The sequence below is a fragment of the Rhinolophus hipposideros genome, assembly GCF_964194185.1.
Source record: "Rhinolophus hipposideros genome assembly, chromosome: 10".
NCBI lineage: Eukaryota > Metazoa > Chordata > Mammalia > Chiroptera > Rhinolophidae > Rhinolophus > Rhinolophus hipposideros.
In genome coordinates this window covers 41,183,515-41,207,996 of record NC_138056.1, presented here as the reverse complement: position 1 = coordinate 41,207,996, position 24,482 = coordinate 41,183,515, and the positions used below count along the sequence as shown (strand labels likewise).

The 24,482-nt window shown below is 45.1% G+C and overlaps 2 protein-coding genes across 7 annotated transcripts in view; one reads left to right on the top strand and one right to left on the bottom strand.

The window, feature by feature from the left end:
- Positions 1-12,511: 12,511 nt before the first annotated feature.
- On the bottom strand, positions 12,512-14,886 carry LOC308503391 (uncharacterized protein; the record flags this gene model as incomplete). The annotated part of the gene is made up of 3 exons (XM_081062698.1): positions 12,512-13,817; positions 14,166-14,828; positions 14,878-14,886. The coding sequence occupies 3 exons, from the start codon at positions 14,884-14,886 to the stop codon at positions 13,560-13,562; spliced, it is 930 nt and encodes a 309-aa protein (XP_080918824.1). The 3' UTR covers positions 12,512-13,559.
- The window catches only part of AMPD3 (adenosine monophosphate deaminase 3), a 45,537-nt gene continuing 34,985 nt past the window's right edge, over positions 13,931-24,482 (top strand). Inside the window, exons 1-2 of one of the 6 annotated variants that reach the window (XM_081064865.1) lie at positions 13,931-14,125; positions 23,848-24,073. In XM_081064865.1, coding sequence (XP_080920991.1) covers positions 23,853-24,073 — 221 coding nt within the window. In that variant the 5' untranslated portion in view covers positions 13,931-14,125; positions 23,848-23,852. Of the gene's footprint in view, positions 14,126-14,228; positions 14,493-14,786; positions 14,907-19,542; positions 19,673-23,421; positions 23,637-23,847; positions 24,074-24,482 lie in introns of those variants that run through there. The other 5 variants (XM_081064866.1, XM_081064864.1, XM_081064863.1 and 2 more) reach the window with 5 other exon arrangements.

Here is a 24,482-nt window from a genome sequence, read left to right as displayed (position 1 = left end):
CTGTTGAGATTTTGCTTAAGTTTGGCTCAAATAAACTCATTAAAATTTTCTACAGGTTTGGACATTTCTTGTGTTGACATGTTGCACAACTTTGTGAGTATACTAAAAACCACTTAAGTATACATTTTAACAGGATGAATATTATGATATGCAAATTACATCTCAATTTAAAATAAAAGAAAGAACAGAGGCACAATAAATTTGGTCCCTTTCCCTTAACAATAAGATTCATAATCCTGGCCAACAAATACTAATATATGAATATTGAGTGATTTGCTAGAGTGCATAGTTTTGGCTGTTTTCTATTCATTTGGGCAGGTTTGAATAATTTTGATTTTATTAAAAGCATATCTTGAAACAAGGATTTGGGTGCAAGTAGTTTATTTTTACTGAGTAAGTTCCCACACCCAGAAAGGAACCATGCCAGTGACCAAAAGGGAGAGCAGAGAGGTCACTCACAGCTTCTACTATAGGTATATAAAAACCTTGTATAATAGTAAAATGTCAGGTTTACTCTGGAAGGAAAAGGTCACTGAATTTCAGTAACTGTACCCTTCCTTCATTTGAGTAGCTCAGAAATCTAAGAGTGCATGCCTTGCACAGGCTCAGCAGAAATCACACCAAATCTTTGCATTTACGTGAGACACAGATGCACAGTGGGGCCATTTAACAAATTATTCTAGATTTTCAGAACAAACAAACAGAAGAGAACTGGCTCTTTTGCCAGCAGAAATTTAATGAAATAGATAAAGTCTAGAATGAGGCCTGCAGAATTAAAAAAGTTGATTGCTTCTAGTTTCCAAATAGTAAGATGGGATTTTCAAAGGCTTTGAGTGACAAAGGCCTAAGAAAATGTCTCAGTGGATTAAAATGAATCATGGAAAATATCTGATAAAGAATGTATTCCTTTGTTCTAGCTAGCTTCAAGGAAATAACTCTCACATGGAAAGAGAGAGCTTGGGGGCAAGAAGATAAAAGACTAAAGCAAATTTGAAAATTCTGTCTTACAAAAGGAATGTTGAGTGTGGATATTGGCAAATGAAACGGTCAGGATGCAAATAGATCAGAAGCTTTCCAAATTTTTGAGAAAATTGTATTGTCAAAAAACCACAAGCCTGTGTAAAAAGCATGAGTCCGTTAGTTAAGCCTCAGAACAACCTCTGGCAGGAAGTTGCACAGCCCCTAAGGAGAGCCTTCTCCCCAACTCCCTCTTTAGTTGTAGCCAGGGAGAATAAGGGTCTAGGGGGAAGCCACTCAGAGGGTGGTGCCAAAGATCACAAAGAACAATGGATGAGAGAGTTTCTGTCCCAGGATAGGCATCCTTTGTAATATCTGCCCATTGGTATTTCAGCATTGTAATACCAGTGTTATCTGCAGACCAGTAACGACTGTGGGTCTCTTCAGATTTCCCCTTTTCGAATGGGGGTGCTTATTGAAGTTAACCTATTCCTGCTCCATCATTGAATATTTGTATGTTGGCCTGAGTATGAGGCAGACTACTTGCGTTTGTAGTTCACAGGTCTTCAGTCTAAGAGAAGTCACATCTATTACTGATGGAGGGTACTACAAAATGCAGTGACAGACTGGGCTTTGGATTGTCTTTCATAAGGAGCAGTTGAAGGTGTTCTACTTGTGGAAAGAAGAGAAGAAAGGGATATTTAATGTGTACTGTGGTGGTAACTGTTACTATTTGCCCAATAGGCTCACCATGTGTTCATCCAAATTTCCCAGCCTAAGATATTGGCCAGTAACCTTTCTTTCTTGTAATGTCTTTCTGAGCTTTTGGTATCAAGGTTTTGCAAGCCTTATCAAATAAGTTTGGGTGTTTCCCCTCTTTTTCTAGTCTCTTGATGCATTTGTTTAGACCAGTATTATTTATTCCTTACATTTTTGTGAAGACGTTTGAGGCTATAGTTTTCTTCATGGAAAAAGTTTTAATTTCAAATTCAATTTCTTTGATACAAATACGACTGTTGGTATTTTCTATTTCTTCTTGTGGATTTGGTAAATTGTTATTTTTTAAAACCTTGTATATTTCACCTACATTTTCCAAATTAATGGCATGAATATTGGCATGTAAAATGTCAATTTTTCGTATAAAGTTGTCTATATTCTCATTATCCTTTTAATGTCTGTAAGGTCTGTAGTGATATCCCATTTTTATAACTGATTTTGGTATTTGTGTTTTCTCTCTTCTTAGATTTGTCTTGCTAGGGATTTATTAAGTATTTAATCTATTCAAAGAATGAACTTTTGACTTTGTTGATTTTCTCTATTGCATGTCTTTTTTTATTTCATCGATTTCTGTTCTTTATTCCTCGCTTCCACTTTTTGGGGGGTTTAATTTGCTGTTCTTTTTCTAGCTTTTGAGTTGGAAACTTAGATCATTGGTTTTCAACTTTTCTTACTTTTTAAGATATCGATTTAAAGGTATGTTTTCTTCTAGGCACTGCTTTATTAGTGTTATTGGCCACACTACCTCCCTTGTCCCACACATCAAGTAGTAAAAGACTCATAGATGTGGAAATGTGGGATAGAACTGCAGTTATCTGAGTCACTTGATGAAAGCCATCCATACAGGAGAGCTACCTGACCCTCACTGGCTTGTGATATAAGTAATATAAGAAACATAACTCTGATGTGTTAAACTACTGGTTTTATTTGTTTGTTTTGTGTATGTTTGCAACAGCCTAGCCTATCTTGGCTTATACAAGAGGACTTGTCTTACATCAGCTCCTGTATTGTTCCATATTGCAGTTTGCCATGATCTCTTCTCTTTGATTCCTCCAAATATCAATATTATGAGATTCTTGTTATAAGAGATTTTTTTTTAACTGAAGATGTGGTAATAGAGAGTTATTACAGAACAGCACAGAATAGGAAACAACTTGAAACTTAATATGTCTTCCCCTCCATCTCACAGGAAATTTTTTCATTGTCTTTTTCATTTGACCATGTCCTGTTACCAAGTTTTTGAATTTCCTTCACTATTTAGACTCTTCTCTCACAGTTCATATTCTCTCTTCTTTCCAGTCCTCCTATTTCAGAGGACTCTCCAGCCTTTACATACACCTTTCCTTACCTTGGATAATATCAAAGTCCTAGTCATGGCGGCTTTCCTACTGACCAGAGCACAGGCTGAGGTCTGGGGCAGAAATGGGGCTGTGGGCAGCCTGTTGGAGAGTCAGGACAGGCCCTTCAAGTTGAGAGGTTTTTTCTCCAGAATCCAGAGTTGCAGTTTAAAAAAAATTTCCTGCTACTTTTTAAATATGCTCAGGTTTTTATATATTTTATTTTTCACATAGTTGAAATCCTGCTGTGTCCTATACTTATTGTTCTCTCATGGGCATTTACTATGTGATTTTTGTAAACATGTTATTACATTCACATTTTTTTCTATTTAAAAACAAAGTTATCAGTCCTAAGGGGTATAAGGAGGACATGCAATTCCCTGAAATCCCACCCACTGGACAGAGAGCATTTAATAAACTGGGCTGCTGCCAGCTGGACAGAAAGAAAAATATTCAGAAAGTCTGTGAAGTGACTGCTTGGACAGAGCTGGGCCTTAACAGCTGTAAGAGAGCCACGGTCCTGGTGAGAAAGCGTGGTGTCCTGAGAATCAGGACTGCCAGATTCAGATGTATCTGGGTGTGCCTGGAGCAGTTGTGGGGATGGGGATGCAGGCAGCAGTCTGTTCTCAGAAGGATCTAGAAAGCTCTTGGGAACGAGTCCAGCTCGAGCACGTTGCACATTGCCCTGGCCTAGCCTCAGAGGGAGGGGCTACAATGGAAAGTGAATCAAAACAGGGCTGTTGCACTGAGATTTCTCTGGGAGGATTAGGCCACCTAGCTTTGTGTTCTCTGTAATAGTGACCCCTGGAGGACAGGGAGGGAATGGTGGTCAGGATCCTTCCCCCTCCTGGTGTATAACTCGAAAACAAATTCGACATAGCTGCATGAGTCACAAGCTGGACCAAACTGTGTTGGTCTGAAAAGCAGGGTCAGAGACCTCCACATCAGGCTGCCATAAGAACTGGCCGTGACTTCAATGTTCAGCCTGATTGGGTACCTGTCACCAGTCAACGAAAAGGCAAGGGAGGTGAGAGGGCCAAGGTGGTGACTCTTAGGACTGCTCCCGGATCCTCAGCTGAGAAGAGAGAGGGGTGGATAGGCTCAGCCAGGTGCCTGAAGTCATCGGGTTCATAGGGAGGCCCACAGGCCAGGTTAAAGGCAGGAACACCCTGTGCTGAAAAGTAACTCCTGCAGAGGGCTGAGTGAGATCTTTGGAGGGGTCTGGAGATGCAAGATTGGGCTGTGAGGAAGAGGGCCTAACAGGCCCAAAAGAGTGGGCCAGGTAACATGAGACAAGTAAAGGTAACTTGGAATCTGGCTCTACTGGAAGCCTGCCTTTGTAATCAGTACAGCTGTTCTTTGGCGTGCCCCTCAGGCTGGGGAGGTAACACCCTGATGTTACTAGTCTTTGAGTACTGGACACATCCTCATGGTTTCCTACACATTTTCCACATCTTTGTAAGTAGTCCCTCTATTAAATTATCTATTAAATCAATTATCCTAATATGCCCCTCTATTATCTACTGTTATCTAATGTCCCTAATAGACCCTCTATTAAATTATATATCAAATCAATTATCTTAATATGAATGTACCATCTGTTTGCTGCTGGTACCCTACTGATGGACATCATTCTGTTGATGGCTCTGAGGAGGCCCTGTGGGACTCCCTGGCTCTCAGCAATCATCAGCTCTGGAGATGAAGATGGGGACAGGGGTCTAAATAGTAGACTCCAGCAGGGGAGGTGTATGAGGAAAGCACAAAAGATAAGGATAGAGACTGTGACTTCATTAACATACTTTAGAGATTCTTGGTAGGAATGGAATTTGCCAATGCATTTAGGCCTAACACAGTGGGATGGGTAGAGATTTGATAGATCTGATTTGAAGAGGGGGTGGGATGGTGTTACTAGGAGGCAGGACCAGTAACACCACTCAGATCTTATTTCAATTGCTCTTTGGAGAAGGACTACAGAGAAGACCAGACTCTGGAGGAGGATGAATGATTCAAGTTAGAGCCCACTGAAGAAAGAGCAGGTGGGATGGGTGGTACCTAGCACTGGCATGCCTGCGCAGGGTCTGGCACTAGTGGGCCCCTCTATAACTTTGGAAGAAGAAATGAAGATGCTTACAAAACAGCATGGGGACAAGGCCTGTCTTCTCCATCTTCTCCACTGACTTTCAGAATACACTCACATGGAAGGAATGCTTGAGAAAGACAGACTGGAAATATTCAGAAAACACAAGGGATCGGGGAGGATGGGCATGAGGAATTTTAAAACAGGTTTGTTATAAATTTAATAAATGCAGGAAAAAATGACAGGAATCAGAAAAGTTCATTTAAAAAGAATACTACCCTGGAGCACTAAATCTGGTTTTATTTACCCAGGCTATGTGGTACTTCCCTCGGTAAAATAAGCAATTTACGCACATTGGAAATAGAGCTTTATTGTGTAAACTTAACAGAATGTGCAATCATGAATACATGAGAGAAATAAAGCGTGTGTTGGGGGAATGATTCAGGTACTGTTCCCCTAAATTCTCCCAGGGCCTTTGCACATGTTATTCCTGATGTCTATCAACGTCTAGAACCTTCTTCTCATTGCTCATACCTGGAAGCAGCTCAGGACTTCTTGTTAAGCTCTGATACAACTTTCACTTCTTCACAGCACTATCACAGTTGGAAATCATGTTTTTGTGTGGTCACTTGGTCAATGTCAAGTCTTGCTCCTTAGCTGATAATCTCCACAAAGGCAGGAACTGTGTTCTGCTCATCACCATTGCTCTAGCAACGAGTACCAGATGTTTAACAGTATTTCATGGTTGACTGTCTGAAGGACTTTTAAAGCATGTTGAGACTGGCTTCCCAAGTAAGAGAAGGTGAAACATATAATTCTGGTAACCTTGGGCTTACATGAAAATCGGCAGTTATATTTGGAAAGGAAGGCTATGCCTTGGTGAAGTTATATGTGAGAGAATAAATATCAATGTCAGTGGTGTTACAAAGTTACTCAGTGTGGCTAATTGGAGATAAGTGGAAGTCTGACATAGTGGCTTTATTAAAAGATATTTGGCACGTGTTCTCTGCCATTTATTCTTCATTCCTCCCTTTTTTTCTTTTCATTTTTGATGTTAAGAACACGTAATATGAGATCAACCCTCTTAACAGGTTAAGTGTACAATATAGTATTGTTATCTATAGGCACAGTATTGAACAATCTCTAGAACTTACTTATTTTACATAACTGAAATTTTATACATGTTGATTAACAACTTTCCATTTCCACTTCCCTCCAAGGTCCTGGCAACCACCATTCCATTCGTTGCTTCGATGAGTTTCACTCTTTTAGATAACTTATATAAGTGGTATCATACAGCATTTGTCCTTCTGTGACTGGCTCATATCACGTAACATAATGTTCTGAAGATTCATCCATGCCTTCTTTTTTAAGGCTGAATAAGATACCATTGCATGCATATATCCCATTTTCTTTATCCATTCACCCATCGATGGACATTTCGGTTGCATTCACATCTTGGCTATTGTGAATAGCACTGCAATGAACATGGGGGTGCTAATATCTTTTCGAGATCCTGATTTCAACTCTTCTGGATAAATACAAAGGAATGAGATTGATGGAGCATATGGTAATACAACTCAATAGCAAAACAAACAAACAAACAAAAACCTAATAACACAATTTAAAAATGGGCTAAAGACTTGAATAGACATTTCTCCAAAGGAGACATACAAAAGCCCAACAGGTATATGAAAAGATGTTCAACATCACTAATCATCAGGGAAATGCAAATCAAAACCACAGTGAGAAATTGCCTCATACCAGTTAGGATGGCTATTATCAAGAAAACAAAGGATGTGGAGAAATTAGAACCCTTATATACTGTTGGTAGGAATGCAAAATGGTGCAGCTGTTATGAAAAATAGTATGGATGTTCTTCAAAAAAATTAAACATAGAACTACCACATAGCACTTCCTCTTTCTTGTTCCATGAAACAGATGTAATGGCTAAAGCTCTAGCTGTAGGCTCTTCTTAGCAAAGGAAGGGGCATTTCTTCCTAATTCCAACAAGGATGAGGGCCATATTCAAAGAATGGTGGAGTGGTGGATGGAGTCTGAGGATTTTTGAAGTGCCCATAATAACCAACTTTGGACTATTTAGTGAAAGAAACTTTTCTCTTATCTCACTGTTATTTTGGGTCTCTGTTACTCTCAGTTAAACTTAATTCCAACTAATACATTTGGGAATACTAAATTATTGGTAAACCATAAGCTTTCACTATGTTTATTTAGAAAGTAAATGAACTTTGCTATAGGGTCACTAGGGATTGATCTGGTTTAAGTGGGGATTATATGGAATGTGATTAGATATGAACTATACAGATGGGCCAGTTATTGGAGCTTACCTTTTGGAAATGTTAACAGGTGATAGATACCAGTGACTTTAAACTGATTTATTTTGTTTTCTTGGAAATTCAACCTTTAGATAAATCATGAACTATGGGAATCTTTGCCCACCCTACGGTGTTTGGGGATTGTCCAGTTTTCCCCAAGATTTCTGAGTGAAACTTCTGTGTCATAGTGACATTTGGGTTTTCATTCCTTGTTATGCATTGATCGGCTGTCCTCTGGCAGCTGCTCTCCGTTCTTTCCTGGATCCTTCTGAAATGGAACACAACTCTTCATTCTTTGCTCCTTCAGAGCACCTCTTAAACCACTTTTCCTGAAGATTTGGAGATAGGTGGATAGTTGATAAAAAGCCATTTGTCCTGGGCCCATTCACACATAATGATACAAAGAAACAGCAGAGCTGTGAAATAACAGTTCTTTAAAAAATTCATTTTTTGGATTCTTTTTTGTTGTTTCAATAATTTTTTTTACTGTAGTAAAACATATAGAACATAACATTTGCCCTCCTCACGTGTAGTTTTATGTACACATTTTACATGTGTAATTTAGGGGCATTAGTCAATGTTCACAATGTTGTGCAACCATCACAATTTTTTGATTTCCCAAATCAAATTCTTATGCAGAGTCCTCTGCCCTCACCAGAGGTATTTTTATCCTCAGTGAAATCATAGCTAGGCTCAGTGAAATCATAGCTAGGCTCATTCTTAAATAACAGGAATTCAAGAACTAGAAAAATCCCTATGATACAATTTCAGCAGCTCCGATTCCTCCAGATGTCCCTGAGAGAATCCGGAGCTGAGGATGGATTGTGTACCAATAGTACTGTCGAGGACTGATGGTGGCCAGCCTTCTGGAGTCTCACACCAACTGGGAAGCAGACACTATAGCATGACAGCATAGCTATACACTCTTGCTCCTGGTTCAGCCTTTGACCCTGTTGCTCAGTGAATGATCAGGCGGGCAGTTCTGAATCAGGGATTGGGAAGAAGACAGCCTGGGACTAGAAATGCTAGAAGCTGCAGCCAGAAGGTCTTGGGAATGTGTATGGACCGTGTGTGTGTGTGTGTGTGTGTGTGTGTGTGTGTGTAGGAGGCTGTGGGGGAGACTTCATCTCTGGGAGGCAGAGGTCACAGCCTCATCTGAGGCTCTTCTCTGCCCACCTCCCTCTCTCCCCTCCCAAATAATTTTAGAGGGCTAGGGTCATGCTTGAATTTGACATCTGAATTTCAAACTATATGGTAAGAGACAAGGGAGTTGGGGGCAGATGAGTTAGGGAGTTCAGTGGGTTAAATGTGCAAGGCTGTCTGTAATTCCCATCTATAGAAGTCCAACTGCAGAGTCTCACTGAATCGTATAATAATTAGGCTGATAGTGGAGCTTTGGAGTGCAGGAAAGACATACGGACATGGGAATCAGCTAGTGGTAAGCTGGAGCAACTGCCTAGGATGATCTTGCACAGAGTCCTGGAGGAAAGGCAGAGACAACAGGCCATTCTCAGATGGGGAAGGGGACTGCTAATTCCTAGACTTCAACTGAATTACTGAGATTATGTGCAGATCAGCAGACAGGCATGTCCTGGGGAACGTCAGACCCGGGACTACTGAGAGTGATCCATGGTCACGTGATGTGGGCCCTATGCCTCAAATACCCACTCATTGACCTTCCTTCGCTCCAGTCCAGAGAAGAGTGACTGAGGGACTCCAAGGTTCCCAGTCACTCCAAGATTCAACACCACTTCTCCTGAACTTTCCCCCTTTCCCTCTCCTGGCCTGGGCACGGTTCTTAGGACATCTTCCCTTTACTTCTTGTTACATGAGCTCCAGTTTCAATCCTGGGTGCACGTGCTCTGGGTCTAAAGCCTAGCTCTCGTTCACACTAATTTTCAAAGAGCTCTGGTTTCACTCTCTCCTTTCTAGAAACCCACTTTAGAAAGACGGAACCAGTTGTCAACTATAAGAGGACTGTTATGCCCACTGTCAGACTCCAGCTTGCTTGGGGCTGACTGACTGACTGCATGGGCACTAAATTCCTGGGAAGGGATTGAATCTTGAACTGGAGTGAACAGGCAGGTGGGGGAAGGCTGTACTCCCATTATGCTACAGCATCAGTGGAGGCCACAATGCCCTTCCACACCCGGAGCCAGGAAGACTGCCCTGGCACTCTTTTTCCAGGTACCATGTACTCCTGATTTCTGCCCCGTTGTCAGACCATATGCCATGAGTTCAGTCCAGTCAATTAGTAGAAGGCCCCAGGGCACTTTGTTTTGAAAACTGGATGTATTTGATGAGGCTCTGCTAAAGTACTCTCAGAAACAGAGCCCCTCTCTTAATCTCTCCTGTGGAGAGATTCTGGCTTCTGTAGTTGGGGAGACTATAAACAGAGACAGAGAGATTGGGCATTTGGAGGCTGCCATGCCCATCTTGGATGTGTGTGTGTATTGTGGAACAACAGAAGAAAGCAGTGTGTGTGTGTGTGTGTGTGTGTGTGTGTGTGCACGCGCGCGCGCGCATGTGTAGGAGGTGGAGCACTGGCCCCAAACCCCTTTGGGTTTCCCCCCATGTCCCCAGTGGCGTCAGGAGTTAGAGCACTATTAGAGGTAACACCCGGCTCCGGTCCTGGTGCATGCCAAGGGGTTCTAGTCTGAATGACAAGAGCAATGGGCAGACTGAAGGAGAGGAGAGGCTGTAGGACGTCTGCCCCTGGTGGCAGAAGCGTGGAGAAGAGACGGTGATGCTGGCGGTGGGCTGGGGAGGGGAGGTGGTTGTGTTGGCAGAGGCTAGTTAACTGGTGTTTACGCTGAACTGAGGTGATGGGAGGTACGGATTAAATCAGTGATCTTTAAAATGGGTGTGAAGGATAATCCATTGGGATGTAAAAGAAAAATGAAAACTTTGGTTCATATTTGTTTTAGTGTAAAAATAAACTAAGATTCACTATATGGATCGATACAGGTACCCTGACTCAGCTCTTGCATCAGATGTCCATATCATGTGTCATAGTAGAGGTGTCCTCAGGGAAGAGAGAGGTGTCTCCCGTACGGAGCAGGGGGGTGACTCCAGTGAGGGTGGGACCCTTACTGGTCCAGTTGCTTTCGAGTGAATTGTGAGGTATTACAAATTACTTGTCTCCCAGGTGGTAGATAGGCAGATTATATTTTGGGAGAAGAAAAAATTCACATTCAAGGTTCTTCTAGCTGGTCTAATAATCAAAAACCCACTGTTCTATATGAGACACATTAGCAAGAGAAAATAACCAAATTTAATACATACATATGTATGGAAATCCCACATACATGACAGAGTCAGAGACCCCACATGCACAAGAGGTTCAGAGACAGAAAGGGAACATGGACATATATGTAAGATGTCCTGAGCTAGAGATGAGGTAGGGTGCCTTAGCGACATCAAAATGTCATTGAAGGATGATAAGAAGAGCAGGTAAATAGAAGTTTGCTCTGCCCTGCAGATAGGTCAAAAGAAGTTATCTCTGATAACCTCTCATGGGCAAGGCCTCTAATTCAAATTCCTCTAGGTAGTTCAGGTGGTGAGGGCAGAAGAGTCTCTTGAGCCTATGGCTAAAGTTGCCTTTATGTCAAACAATCTGCATACCACAGAGACACATCTTCGGGTGACTTGGAATATCCCACCCCCAAAATATTCATCCATCTGGGCCCCTAAAATATCATCTATCATTTAACTAAACCAATTCTCACAAAAGGGACAAGTAGTTTGAAGAGATTCCTGCAAGGAAATCCATACATTGAAAATAATATGAATAGTGCAAGCAAAAGCAAACTCAGAAAAAATGGCAGAGCTAACAATTTTCTACTACTTATATGATAGTATCTCTGACAATGGAGTTGACCAGAAAAAAGTTCAAATTTATATAAAAGACTACTCAAAATATGGATTTACATCACTATAGTTAACCAACCTAAGGGTATATTGGTCCTGGAGGTATTAGCTAATAATGATATAAATATGCCACCATGGTTAGCATGACATGTAAATTCTATACAGCCAGAGCATGAAGAAAAACCTCTACAATTTTTGGGGGTGGGATATTCTAAGTCATGTAATACTTAGTTGTGTACTTTTGTGAACTATTATTAAATGTAATAAACATATTTAGAAATCTCTTTTGAATAAAAATATTTTACTTAATAGTAAAAGGCAAAATGTCAGTCGATATCATTGGGAAAAAAACACTGTTCTATATGGCATATGACGAAATTAGTACAGAGAGAAGACGGCAACACATAAAAATGCATTCTGTAGAAAGACAGAAAACATTGTCAAAGATTTGAAGAAAAGGTTTTAGAACACATGATGTGTTGTGGGGGTTAGCTATATGGTTGGACGTAAGATGGTAACATGTTTCACCTTAAGTCTTTGCCATACTTTTCCATGTCGGCATTCACAAAGAAATACTTTCTGTGATCTACTAAAGAAAAGATGTGCTTGTAATATGAATGACTTATCTAATATAACATGCTATGGTTTTTATGCGTAAGAATAAACACTGGAGTTGATGCCCTGACTGGAAAACAAAACTGGGGGTTGGAGGGCAGGGAGGGGCTAAATATAAAACTCATCTATTGCATCATTCATTTAGAAATTACAACAATGCAGAAACACAAGTTAAAAGAGCACTATAGGATGTCAATAATAAGGTTAATTTGAAAAAAGTCTTAAAATAGAGCAGAATCTTTATAATACTTTGTAATGACATGTGAAATGAGACTGAAAATCTTTATATTACTCAAGGGTTTACCGATTATCTCCAGGCAAAAAACTTAAAAGATATGTTTCTTTAACAAAAGGACAAGTATTTCAAATTTGCTGACCTCTTATGTGCTGGCTTGTGACTGTCACAAATACACACACACATACACACACACACACACACACAGACACAATGTATCCCTTCAGGCAAAGGTAATATTTTAACCATGAATATAACTATGTTTTAAAAGAATCATATGAGGAAAGTACTTTGAAAATTGATGTTTGGAACTGTTACCATTATCATGTAATTTTAATGCTAAAATAAATTGTGTCAGTGTCACTTATACAAACTGTCATAGTTTCAGTCTTCAAAATTTAAGAAGTATGCTTTTAAACCCATTTTACAATCTTCCAAATGAAGAGTTTCAAGATTTTTAAAAACAATCTTATTGTCAAAAATATCCACAGGAACAACTAATGAAAACATCATTGAGAAGGTTGGATTCATGCACAGAGTTTTCTGGTGGAATTTCACATTTGCAAAATTAATAGATGGGATTTAAACAGTGAGAATTATGACTTAATAAGTGTAGTCAAAGATATAATTCTTCTATTTAGATATACTTATTTTTGTAAGGCATCTTTTTTTTTTCCGGCAATAACAGCCATTAGGACCAAGTATGGACATTCACTGTATTTAGAAGCATACTTTCTAGTCTCATATTAAACTAAGATTTATTAAAGCCCTTTGTAATCATGTTACTCTCACTAAACAGATTTTTGCTAATACCTTTAAAGTGAAAGGAAAAGGTATATTGCACCGTTCATTAAAAATGAAATAATTTAAAATTGTTTCATCTTTACCACATCCTTTAACGGTTTTTAGTGTGCTTTATAATATATATTAATACAGTTGCATGTGCATATCATTTATAAATAAGTAAATTGCAAATACGAGGCTACAAGGTATAAGGAATAAAACTTGGTGCTTAAATGAGACAACTGTGAAAGCAGTTTTCACAGTGAGGATAGTTAGTGGGTGCTCACTAACGATTTCATTTCCCCCTTGGTGACAAATTTGCTGTGCGAGTTGAAAAAGAGAAAATCACGATAACTCCCAAGTGTTGCCTGGGAGAGTGAGGGCTGGTGCTATCATTCACTAAGACTGAAAACTCAGGAGCACTGAGCAGATTCTGGCGCATTCCTGGGAGGAAATTAGGAGTTTGAGTTTGGATACGTCTTCGTGAGCCTAGAAATCTCTAGTGAAGATGTGCCGCAGGAGGTTGCATACACCATCTGCAGGCCTGGAGCATTCTGGGCAGGAGATGAGGTTCAAGAGTCATTAGCTGGCAGGAGGTTGTTAAAACCATGAAAGTGGGTGAGATCCCCAGTGGGCCAGCCAAGTGAGTGAGGATGCAGGCCGCTGTGGGACCCGCGGGAACACACCATCAAAAGCCAGGCGGTGGAGGCCCGGAAGCTGCATTCACCAAGGAAAGTGCAAACTTTGGTGAGAGGGGAGACCTGAGCCACTGCTGGAAACTGTGTACTCCAAGCATTGCAGACGGAAGGCGTGGTCAGCAGGTTCAAATACTGGGGAGAGGCAAGCGAGGGAGGTTACAAAGCACTGGCTGTTTTTGGCAACTAGGCGGTCAGTGCGGACTTGGAGGGGCAGGTATATAAGCCGCAGAGCAGAGGGCTGGAGAAGTGGTGTGTGTGTGTGTGTGTGTGTGTGTGTGTGCAGGGCGGAGTTGGAGGGGCGGGCGTAGAAGCCAGGGAGCTGGAGAAGGTGTGTGTGTGTGTGTGTGTGTGGGTGTTGGGAGCGGCAGGAAGGTGACCCAAGGGACCAGACGGACGCCTGGGAGAAACCCTATACTCGTGGGTCCGTTCAACTACAGGGAGTAAGTCAGCTGCTTGGGGGCCGTGACCCCAGAATCTCACCTTGGGGAAAGTCCCGGCGCGGGTGGAGGGGCGGACAAATCCTAACACGTGGGAAGCGCCCTCGGGGCCCGCGGGTGGCAGCGGAGGCGAGGTCCCAGGGGCCTGCTGGAGAATGCCCCGGGCTGAGCGCGCGCTTCCGGCCGAGGGACTGGGCAGCCGCGGCGGCCCTGGCGTCTCACGTTTCCCGTTGGCAGCGCGGCCCGGGGGCTCGGGTAGCGGCAGGCCGGGTTGGCTGGAGGCGGCAGGGCTGACCTGCGCGGCGGCGACGGCGGCCGGCCCGCGCCCCTCTGTTGCGGGGTCCTCGCCGTTCCCCGGCTCCACGCCCAGGTAGAGCACCGACTCCGGAGGCTCGCGGCTCGCCGGCTCTTCCCCGCGGCTCTCCTCCCCCCTGGGCGGGCCGGGCGCTCTGGGGCGGGGGCTCTGGGCGGGCGCCCCGCAGCTCTGCGCGCCGGGAGCCCTCCTGCCGCTGCCGCGTGCTGCTCCGCGCGGGCGGGGGGGCGGCCTAGCCGGGATCCGGCCCCGCGCGCGGCCCAGGCCGCCCCCTGCGCTCCAGCCCTGCGGGCCGCCCCCCGCGCTCCAGCCCTGCGGGCCGCCCCCCGCGCTCCAGCCCTGCGGGCCGCCCCCCGCGCTCCAGCCCTGCGGGCCGCCCCCCGCGCTCCAGCCCTGCGGGCCGCCCCCCGCGCTCCAGCCCTGCGGGCCGCCCCCTGCGGGCCCACGGCATGGCCCTGGGCCCCGAACCCGGTGAGTGCGCGCGAGGCTGCGCTGCTGATCTCGGGTCCGCGCCTCGCGGCCCCCGCGGCCCAGGGCGCAGTCGGAGCGCTCTGCCGTGGGAGCCCGGGCTTGAGAATTCCCGGCCCGCCGAGGGGCGCCGCCTAACGCAGGCTCAGCCACCGCCCGGGCCCGGGCCTCTGCCCCTGCCCCTGGCCTGGCCGTGGCCTGGGCTCCAGAGGCCCCAGGTGAGCCGTCATCTCAGTGGCATCTCAGCTCTCTGGCGGCCTACATGAGATTCACCAGCGTTAGAGAAATTAAGGGACCCGGGACTTGCCGCCACTTAAGCGCCAGGACAAGTTTCTAGGTGCTTGAGGACTGGCCGGATGCCAAGGGCCGAGGTGGATTTCCACCTGGAGGCAGGAGGATGGACAAGATGACAGTGTGATGGTGATGGGGTCCTTGGAGGCCTTCATCCTTAGCTCTTTGGCTCTCTCCTGGCAAGGGCGGTGTACTGCGCTCTGGCAGTCTGCTTTCTGTCCTTGAACTTCCTGGCAGCTGCTTTGCCAGGGAAGCTGCTAATGGCTTGTCTTGGCTGGAAGAGGGCTCTGGGGTGTTTTGAGAGGCCCTAGAGTAGGAGAGGCTTGCTCACTAGAGAGGCTTGCTCACTAGACCCCAGACTGTTAGGTCCTTGTATCTGCCTGGAAGCTTGGTGATGACAAATTAGCAAAGGAGCTGAGTGAAAGCTGGAAACACTACGATGAACTTTACATTGGTCCTGAGCTCTTGCTGGCTATCCCCCTGCATGTGGTGACCAACATTTGGCTATCTTCAGGGAAAAGTTGGCTGCAGCTGGAACGCTCATAGGAGAAGCTCTTCCCCAGGCTGTGAAGCATTAATGCTGAGTGGTAGTCAAGCCATGGAGCCAGGCACACAGCCCCTGTCAGCTCCCACATCTCTGAGTGGTGATAGCAGGTTTGGGGTAGTTAGCCTGGCCTGGCTGCAACTCTGAGGGCCTGGCTTGCTGTGAAGATAATGATAGGAGGCTGCCTTATCTAAAAACCACGGGGCTTGCCCTGGTGGGTTGCTGGAAGACTCTTGGGCCTGTCAGCCCCACCCTTAGCCCCACCTCAGTCCTAAGATCCTGGATAAGGGGTGAGTGGTTGTCAGCTAGGTCAAGAAATTGTGAGAGATGAGGCCTGTTTTTCTTGTCCTTACAGTAGGTGAATCACTCTTCAAATGCCTCAGAATCAATTGCAGCTCTTGAAAATGTCATGGGCAGATAAAAATTATCCTTAGAGATAAGCAGGAGATACCCTTTCCTCCCTTAAATTTACTCATTGACCTTCCTGGTTCAGTCCCTAAATATAGTAATCTCTTAGTTCTTCTATATGCTGGCTATATACATATCCAGGATGCCCTTTGGGCTTTGATATATGAGGGGGATAGGGCATGAGAGGATGGGCTCATGGCTGGAGTGCTGGCCTTGCAAAGTCAGCAAGAAGTAGCATTCATAGAGAAGGCTGTTTCTCCTGATCTGGTTTCACATGTAAACATGGTTTCCTTCTCCTTGCACCCAAGTAGAAGCTTGAGAGAGTGCCTGGCACAAGACAGTGCTCCATAAATATTGTTGAATACAAGGATTCAGTGTCTAGATGAAACTTCATGTTCATTTTCCTAGTTGGAGTCTCTCGTACCCGATATGATTGCAATGATGTTGATAGATAACACTTATAAACCACATACTATGTGCTAGGTACTATTCTAAGCACATTACATAGGCTAAGCAATTTAATTGTCCTGGTAAGTTATGAGGTGAGTACTGTTATTAAACCTATTTTATAGGGAATAAAGCAGAGCCAGAGAAGTTTAGGAACTTGCCCAAGGTCATGTAACTAAGTGATAGAACAGGATTCAAACCTAGGTAGTCTGGCTTGAGTCCCTATTTTTAACAATTCATTGTATTGACTCTTGAGCCTGCTATGAGTAGATTAATCATCAGCTCATTCGTTATTTTATGCTTTCATTCACCCAACAGATGTTTACTGATGCCTACTATAAGCCAGGCATGGGGACATAGTAGTGAATGAGTGGACAAGGTCTGTCATGGAGCTGATATTTAGCAGGTGAAGCCCCTTTGCCCTTCTGTGTGAGTTATACACACTTCAGAAACAAGAAGGAAGATGAACCTATACAGGCAAACCCACAGCATCCTTTTGGGGAGAGGAGAATAGTATCTTTCTTGATGAAACATAATTTGATTCCAGCCTTTGTTGTCTTTGGGGCTTGTAAGGGGCACTTAATTGATAAAAGTGAATGCAGTCTGGTCTCCTGGGCAGGAGATGCAGGCCCTGGGCCTGGGTATCATAGATTGTCTTAATTGTCCTTCAGAAGGGAAATAGGGCTTGGAGCTTGGGACCTGTGCTTCTCAGTCCAAGGAGACTTCTAGGCCATGAGGAGGAGTGATATGTTAGGCTCAAGGTGGGGTTGTGAGGTTCCAAGTGAAGCTTGCCCTTTTGAGACAGAACCGTAGTTTCCTTTTAAACTGCCACTGTTCCGAAGGGTCTTGTAGCTCTTTGGCTCTGATAGAACCCTTGGCCATCGTCCCAACCTGTGCCATATCTGCCCATCTCTGTCTAGTCCTGATGGAGTGGGTCTCACTCCCTTGCTGGGCCCCAGGAAGGCAGCTTTCTCTAGGTTGGAAAATGAAGGCTCATAGTGTAAGGCATTTTCCAAAACACATGCCATGGGATATTAATAGGTGCTTTTTCCTATGGTGATAGCGGTGGGGTAGGGGGTCAAATAAATGTGTTGGGTTAAACAAAGTTAAGTGGCTTTCTTTACTGAAGGACATCTCGGGTGTTTAGAATCTGCTGGTAGGAATTGCACATGAATCCCCATAAGGGACTATGGTATGCAGTGTTTTCCAAGCCTTCTAACCTTTGACATTCTAAGACTATACTTTGGGAAATGCATGTTTAGACTAGGGCTATCCTCAATCTGGTTCAAGGTGCATGCAGAATGAAATTCCCTGAATGTGTTGGTTCCAGGTAGGTTCTCAGATGCATGGGCTAGAATGTTCCCATTGCAGCCTCCTTCATCGCCCCTTCCCCCAAACATACCAGCAGAAGAAATCATACGTTCTCACTTCTGGCAGAATAGTACTAAGGTCTTGGGATTTGTTTCTCTCTATACTTTAAGTCTTTCTTAAGTATTTAATGAATAAATATTATCCCTCCCCACCCCCGGTCTAGGTTGTTTGTAGCCTGCTGGTTGCGCTGTTTATGAAACAGCTGTGAGGCCAGGTGGGTCATAATCTCTGGGTAGCTAAAGCCCAGCAGTGGCCCAGGGATCATGTGTCAACCCTGCAATCCTGCTCTGTACACACAGGAATTATTATGCGGGCTCAGGAAGGCACAACCTTGCGATTGGACATGACGAGGTGACTCAGGCTCAAATCAGGGCTAGAGGCAGCCTCTCAGTAAACAACTGACCCATCCTTTCTGGGCTCTTCTCCCCAGGATTTCAACAGCACCACAGAAATAACCATTTTGCTCACGGTTATTTCCCAGACCCATACCACCTGTCTAAGTGACAGGGAGGCCGTGCGTCTGACTGTGCCTTCTCACACAGGGCTGTCCTTCCATAGGGCAGATGAAGAGTGGAGCGTTGCTCCCTCAGATAGTTTTAATCTACCTACGTGCTCTTAGAGAACTGCGTCTGTGGGTCACTGGCGGCAGCTCCACCTTCCCCAGTGGGAGCAGCAGCTGCTGGCGGCAGTGTGACTGAATCCAGCCAGGGCTCAGGAGTTTTCTCAGAGTTGGAGGCCCACGTGAGAGTCGTGAGCGGCAGTAAGGAGAGGGTGGGGCAATGGGCTCAGGTCTGTAAGGCACGACATACTTCCTCTGTGTGTGTGTGTGTGTGTGTGTGTGTGTGTGTACTTGCACGCAGTCGCACTCTGGTAGAGCTTGTCAGGCTGCCCAGTCCACTGTGATATGCAGCTTCTTTGGGGCAAGAAAAGAAGGGGTGGAATAAGGCATGCCAGCTTTTCACTCTAGCCTGCTCCTGCTTCAGTTCCCCCTCTCTCTGAGTCTGTCCTTTCCTGGCAAAGGAGGGAGCAATTCATGGTTGTTCCCGCTTTTAGTGGAGCTGGGGAGGGTGGAGCTCATACTGGCAACTTGGCTCAGTGCTCCTCCTGCCAGTCCTGGGGTGCCCTCAGGAGGGTTGCTTGGGGGTGGGGAGCAGGCGGTGTCGTAGACAAATCCCTTTGGTAAGACGAACCCTATCACCACGTCAAGCCTGAAGTGGGATTCAAATCGGAAGCAGCAAAGGTGATGGTATCGCACATTATGGCTCAGCTTTCAGCAGGGGTCTGGACGTTAGAGGGAGGCCGTGCTTCTGTGATTGGCCAGGAAGGCTGAATGGACAGTTGCGTTGGGGCAGCAGCGTTTTTAGTTTCCTGCTCTGGAGACTGCTGTAAACAGGGCCAGGACACTGCATTCAGGATGCAGCAGCCGTGGGTAACTGGCATAACCTGGGCCCTTTAGGACTGTTGGAAATTTTCCACTTCCATTTCATATTCACGGGAGAATTTCCAGCCCAGACTTTTCCTGCTCTTGCTCAAGACTGCTCACAGATATGCAAAGTAGAGACCTCCCACCCCAGCAGCGACAGGACCCAGCTAGCTGCAGTTAACACTGACTCAGCTCAGCCTCCTGGGCAACGCGCAGCCCCTGGCCCCAGTGCGTTGCCTGTGTGGTCCTGAGGAGCAGCCATGGAAACGCCAGCACCAGCGTCAGGTCTGTGTTGTGGGTTCTGACAATGGGAGTCTGGCAAGAACAGGAAAAGCTTCATTTGTATAAGGACGGGATTTCAGTGCCACTGTGCTTCCTTTCTAGAGGGGCTGTGGTGCCATGAACAGTCAGTTTGTTGAATTTGGTGGCATTTTACAGCTTTCTAACTTGGGAACACTTCCACAACCCCCGTTGGAGGGTGTTGTCTATAACGACGAGATGAGCTGTATGCTGGTAAATTCATAGTTGAGCGTCCCAAGCCTGCTCGCTCCAGCTGACAGTTGAAAGCCAGGCTTGAACAAGCAGCTGAAGCTGAAGCTCTGCTGCACATCTGCAGAGTGGGCTTTCCTCGGCTTGCCTGGCCAGTGTCTGTAGGTTTGAGAAGAGAGACAAGCCATGGAGGGAGGGGTTGGCAGGTGGGACCTGTCTGCCAAGGGTGTCAGAAGACAGCAGGTGTACAGGAGGTTCCTAAGGCCTGCTGACTCAGCCTAGCACCCCAGCTGGGTTACTGGGTCCACACTAAGGCATGGAGTGAGTTTTCACCAATTATTTAAGACATGGGTAGTAGTCCTGCAGGAGATTCGTATAGGTTCTATAAAAAAAAAATAGGTCTTTGGGGCAATGCTACTCTGTGACCCTCGAGTCTTTGATGTGCCTTGTGAGTCTGGGTGAGGGACTTTGGAATGCAGCAGCTCCCTCGTAACTGACCACAGGCACTGTTTTATCATTAGCAACAGGTATCGACTTCTCATGGCACCCAGTTTCAAAAAGGCTAATTTAAGCTATTTAAGCTAAAGAAAAGGGAAGATCTTTTGTGGAAAGATGCATCCTGAAAAGTACGCTTAGTTCACTTGAGCAAACTAAACATGTGTCATGGAAAAACATGGCAGGACCTCAGAAACAAAGGACACTTCCAAATGCCCATTGTGGGGCCTAGTGGGGTGTAGCTGGGTCAGGCCTGTGTGTGGTTTGAGGGTAAGGGGTAAGAGGTAGGAAGGTGGTGGTAAGCAGCTTCCAAGAGCTAATGCAGACATGGGTGTCAGTGGCGTAATTCCCTTTGGACTGGCCTCTCTGGTGTGGCTTAGGTGGGGGAGGACTCTAACTGCCAAAACCTGGGGTGTACAAGTTTGATTTGTTTTCCTGTTTTTCTCTCTTTTTATAAACTCTTCCGTCTCTTCCTTTTCTTTCTATCTCCTTTGTGTTCGTTAAAATGACATTACAGCAGCATTAATGATCAGAATCCGCTATTGTCTCCCTCACAGGCAATCCTGCCATCTGGTCATTTGAGTGTATGTCTCTCTTACAACCCTTGTCTGTAAGGGGATACGTTTTCTATCATCGTAATCAAAGCATGGGTACAGTTTTATGTATCAATTTTTTCATTTACTGTTATTTTGCAGGATTTTTTTTAATGGAATTGCACTGTCATAATTTGGGTTGCTTAACAATTTTTTTCAAGCAAGTATACTCTAATTTGGACATTTTAAAGCTATTTATATAAAGAGTGCATGTAAACATCATTGTGCCTTTTCCTTCCTTCAAATTCTTTTCTTAGAAGCAATTTCCAGAAGTGGGTTTACTCTGTCAAATGGTATGGTTTCTTCATGGCATTTGCTACCCCTTGCCTGGGGCCTATTGGATATCTACTTCTGAGCTGCCTGTCAGGTTTTGGAATGTTGCCCTAGATCCATGACCTTAGAGTTGGGGGGTGGAGGTCCAGCTTTGTTCTGACCTAACAACTCCTCGTGGGTCTAGTTCTTCGTCTTTCTCTTCATTTTTCTTCTCTGTCACCTTCTCCCAGCCTTTGCTCTGATGGTTTCCAGCTTCTTCTCTCTGCTATCAGGACGTGGCAATCTCGTCAGCTCTGTTCCTTTTTCTCTTTGCAGGATAGGCCTTTGCTCTCATCTTGGTCTCTGCCACCAGAGATTGGCACAGATGCGTGTTAAAGTACCTCTGTCTGAACCAGCTCCCTCCCACTCGACCCCCCTGAGGGTCAGAGAGACCCTGGAAAGGCAGGGTCTTTGGTGTGGAGGGAAGGAGCAAGTTGTTTTCATAGTCAAGGGGCCCCCAGATGTTCTCTGACTGTCCGTTACTAGCTTGCTTTCCTCCTTCCTGTCTGTGTCATGAATTAGACCCATGTGCCGCAGAGAAGACCCGAGCAGCAAGTCTCCTGGGCATAGGAAACCTCTCTGGTACCTAGAATTATGGCACTTAGAACTGAGATGGCCTTGGGGACCAGTCAGTCCATCCAGTGCCTTTATCTCACAGCAGAGACAATGGTGAGGTGCAGAGAAGGACTGTCCCACGGTTGCTCAGTGAGTCCCTCCTCCCCTGTGATCGCTTCCTCTCTGGGCCAGACAGCAACTGGGCACTGTCTCACCTTCATCCTCATCGGCTGGTCTGACAAAACCACTTCTCTCTTTAAGCCTTCTTTAAAGAAACCGTGGTAATACCTGGACAGGAAACTCTTCTTCCAGAGCCACTCTTGGTGGGATGGCTGTTGAAAGGATGCACTCTTCACCACTTCCATAAGTGTGATGCTAGGGACAGTGGGAGAGCTGCCCTGACACCCAGGTGGACAAAGAGAAGCAGCACAGCATAACAGTTAAAAGTACAGCTGCAGGAACCAGGTGCTGGGTTCAGATCCTTGAGCAGAGGCTCAGAGAGGAGCAGGATAGGGGAAACAAGGCTGAGAACAGCACAAGTCTTTGCCCACTTACTAAAAGTGTGACTCTGGGAAGGGAGCTCTCTGTGCCTTCACCTTGCATTTGTAAAATGGGAATAACAGGATTAACTGAGTTAGGAAGTACAAAGAGTGTGGCAGAGTGTACTTAGTAAGTGCTATGTAAGCACTGAAAGAAAGAAAAACAGAACATAAAGGAGCTAAGCAGGTGATTTAGGGCAGCTACTGATACTAAGGAACTAGTACTCAGAGAAGTGGCTAAGGCAAACTTCTTGGAGGAAGTGAGTTTTCAGCTCTGGAAGGCAAAGAGTATCCTGGTCCCCAAACCTGTATCGTCATCCCTTATCTGTAGTTTCACTTTCTGTGGTTTCACTTACCCGTGGATGACTGCGGTATAAAAATATTAAATGGAGAATTCTGGAAGTAAACATCAGTTTTAAATTGCCCACCATTCTGACTTGCGTGATGAAATCTTGTGCCAGTTTGTTCCGACCCACCCAGGATATGAGTTATTCCTTTGTCCTGCGTATCCATCCACGCTGTGTACGCCACCCACCCGTTAGTCACTTAGCTGTCTCCATTATCAGATGGACTTGCAGTGCTTGTGTATAAGTGAACCTTGTTTTACTTAATAATGGCCCCAAGCCATTCATATAACTTTTGTTATAGTATCTTATCATAATTACTCTATTTTATTATTAGTTATTGTTGTTAATCTCTTACTGTGCCTAATTTATAAATTAAACTTTATCATAGGTATGTATGTATAGGAAAAATCATAGCATATATAGCGTTCAGTACCATCTGGGGTTTCAGGCATCCACTGGGGGTCTTGAAACATATCCCCTGTGGGATAAGGGACGACTGCTGTATTTTATTTGCTGTGTCTTATTAGAAGTTACAGAGGGTTTTGGAGATGGTGGGACCATGATCGCAGGTTCTTTCTTTTCAGCAAATAGCCTTGTTTTATGTGATGAAGAATGCAGCCCTGAATTCCCCAGCGTTCTGCTGTCATCTCATGGGACCTTAAGTTAATCATTAAATCCTTCGGGCTTTGGTCTTCCCCTCTGTGCAGTGGGAGTGAGGTTTGGTTATTGTTGTACCTGGAATGGCTTCCTGGTAGTCTGCAGGGGGAGGAGTCTGAACTCTCCCTTCTGCATCATGGAAACAAAGTCGGAAAAGGCAGGGCTGCCGGTATGCTGCAGATTTCCTGTATTCAGGCAAATGGAAGCACACTTAGTTGGACAGTTCATTCGTTGATTCTGGACACTTGTTTTCTAATGAAATGTAAGTGGCCCTCCACTCTTCACATCCAATTACTTCTTGAGCTAGTTTTAAAATTGGCATGCTGGGTTTGGTCTGGGGAATTCCTGAGTAGACAGCTGACCTCCACGGACCAGGGATGCCTGGCCTTTATTTCAGTATCCTCTCCTCTCCCACAGGGTGACTCAGGCCATCCAGTAATTCCTAAGGTTAATACTCGTTCTTTTTCTGCCAGCCGAGATGCCACGCCAATTCCCCAAGCTGAACATCTCTGAGGTGGATGAGCAAGTCCGGCTCCTGGCTGAGAAAGTGTTTGCTAAAGTGCTTCGAGAAGAGGACAGCAAAGATGCCTTATCCCTCTTCACTGTCCCCGAGGACTGCCCCATCGGGCAGAAGGAGGCTAAGGAGAGAGAGCTGCAGAAGGAGCTGGCGGAGCAGAAGTCTGTGGAGACTGCAAAAAGGTTTGTCCCTACTCCTCAGCTGTCACGTGACCCAGGTGGACTGTGGGCATGCGTCCTGAGATGAGGTGCCTCATGGGAACTGGCTCATCCCTGGGGGCTGGGTTTATTCCTTAACGAAGACTACTTCATTCACCACTTACTTATTGAAGGATGTTTTGGTGCAACAATCAAAAACCCACTTTCTCCCTGTTCCTGTTTTAACAACAAATCACGTGCAGAAACACACACCATTTCCAAATGACATTTCCATTTTCTCTTTTGGAAATTTTAGGATTTCTTGGGAAACCTCAGTTTTCCTTCTTTTCATCACTTGACAAGAAATTTGCATTATTAATGAACTCAGCTCGCTATTTACCAGGTGCCGTTCGGGGCACCGGGGGTGCAATAATGAGCAAGACAGATGCAGTCC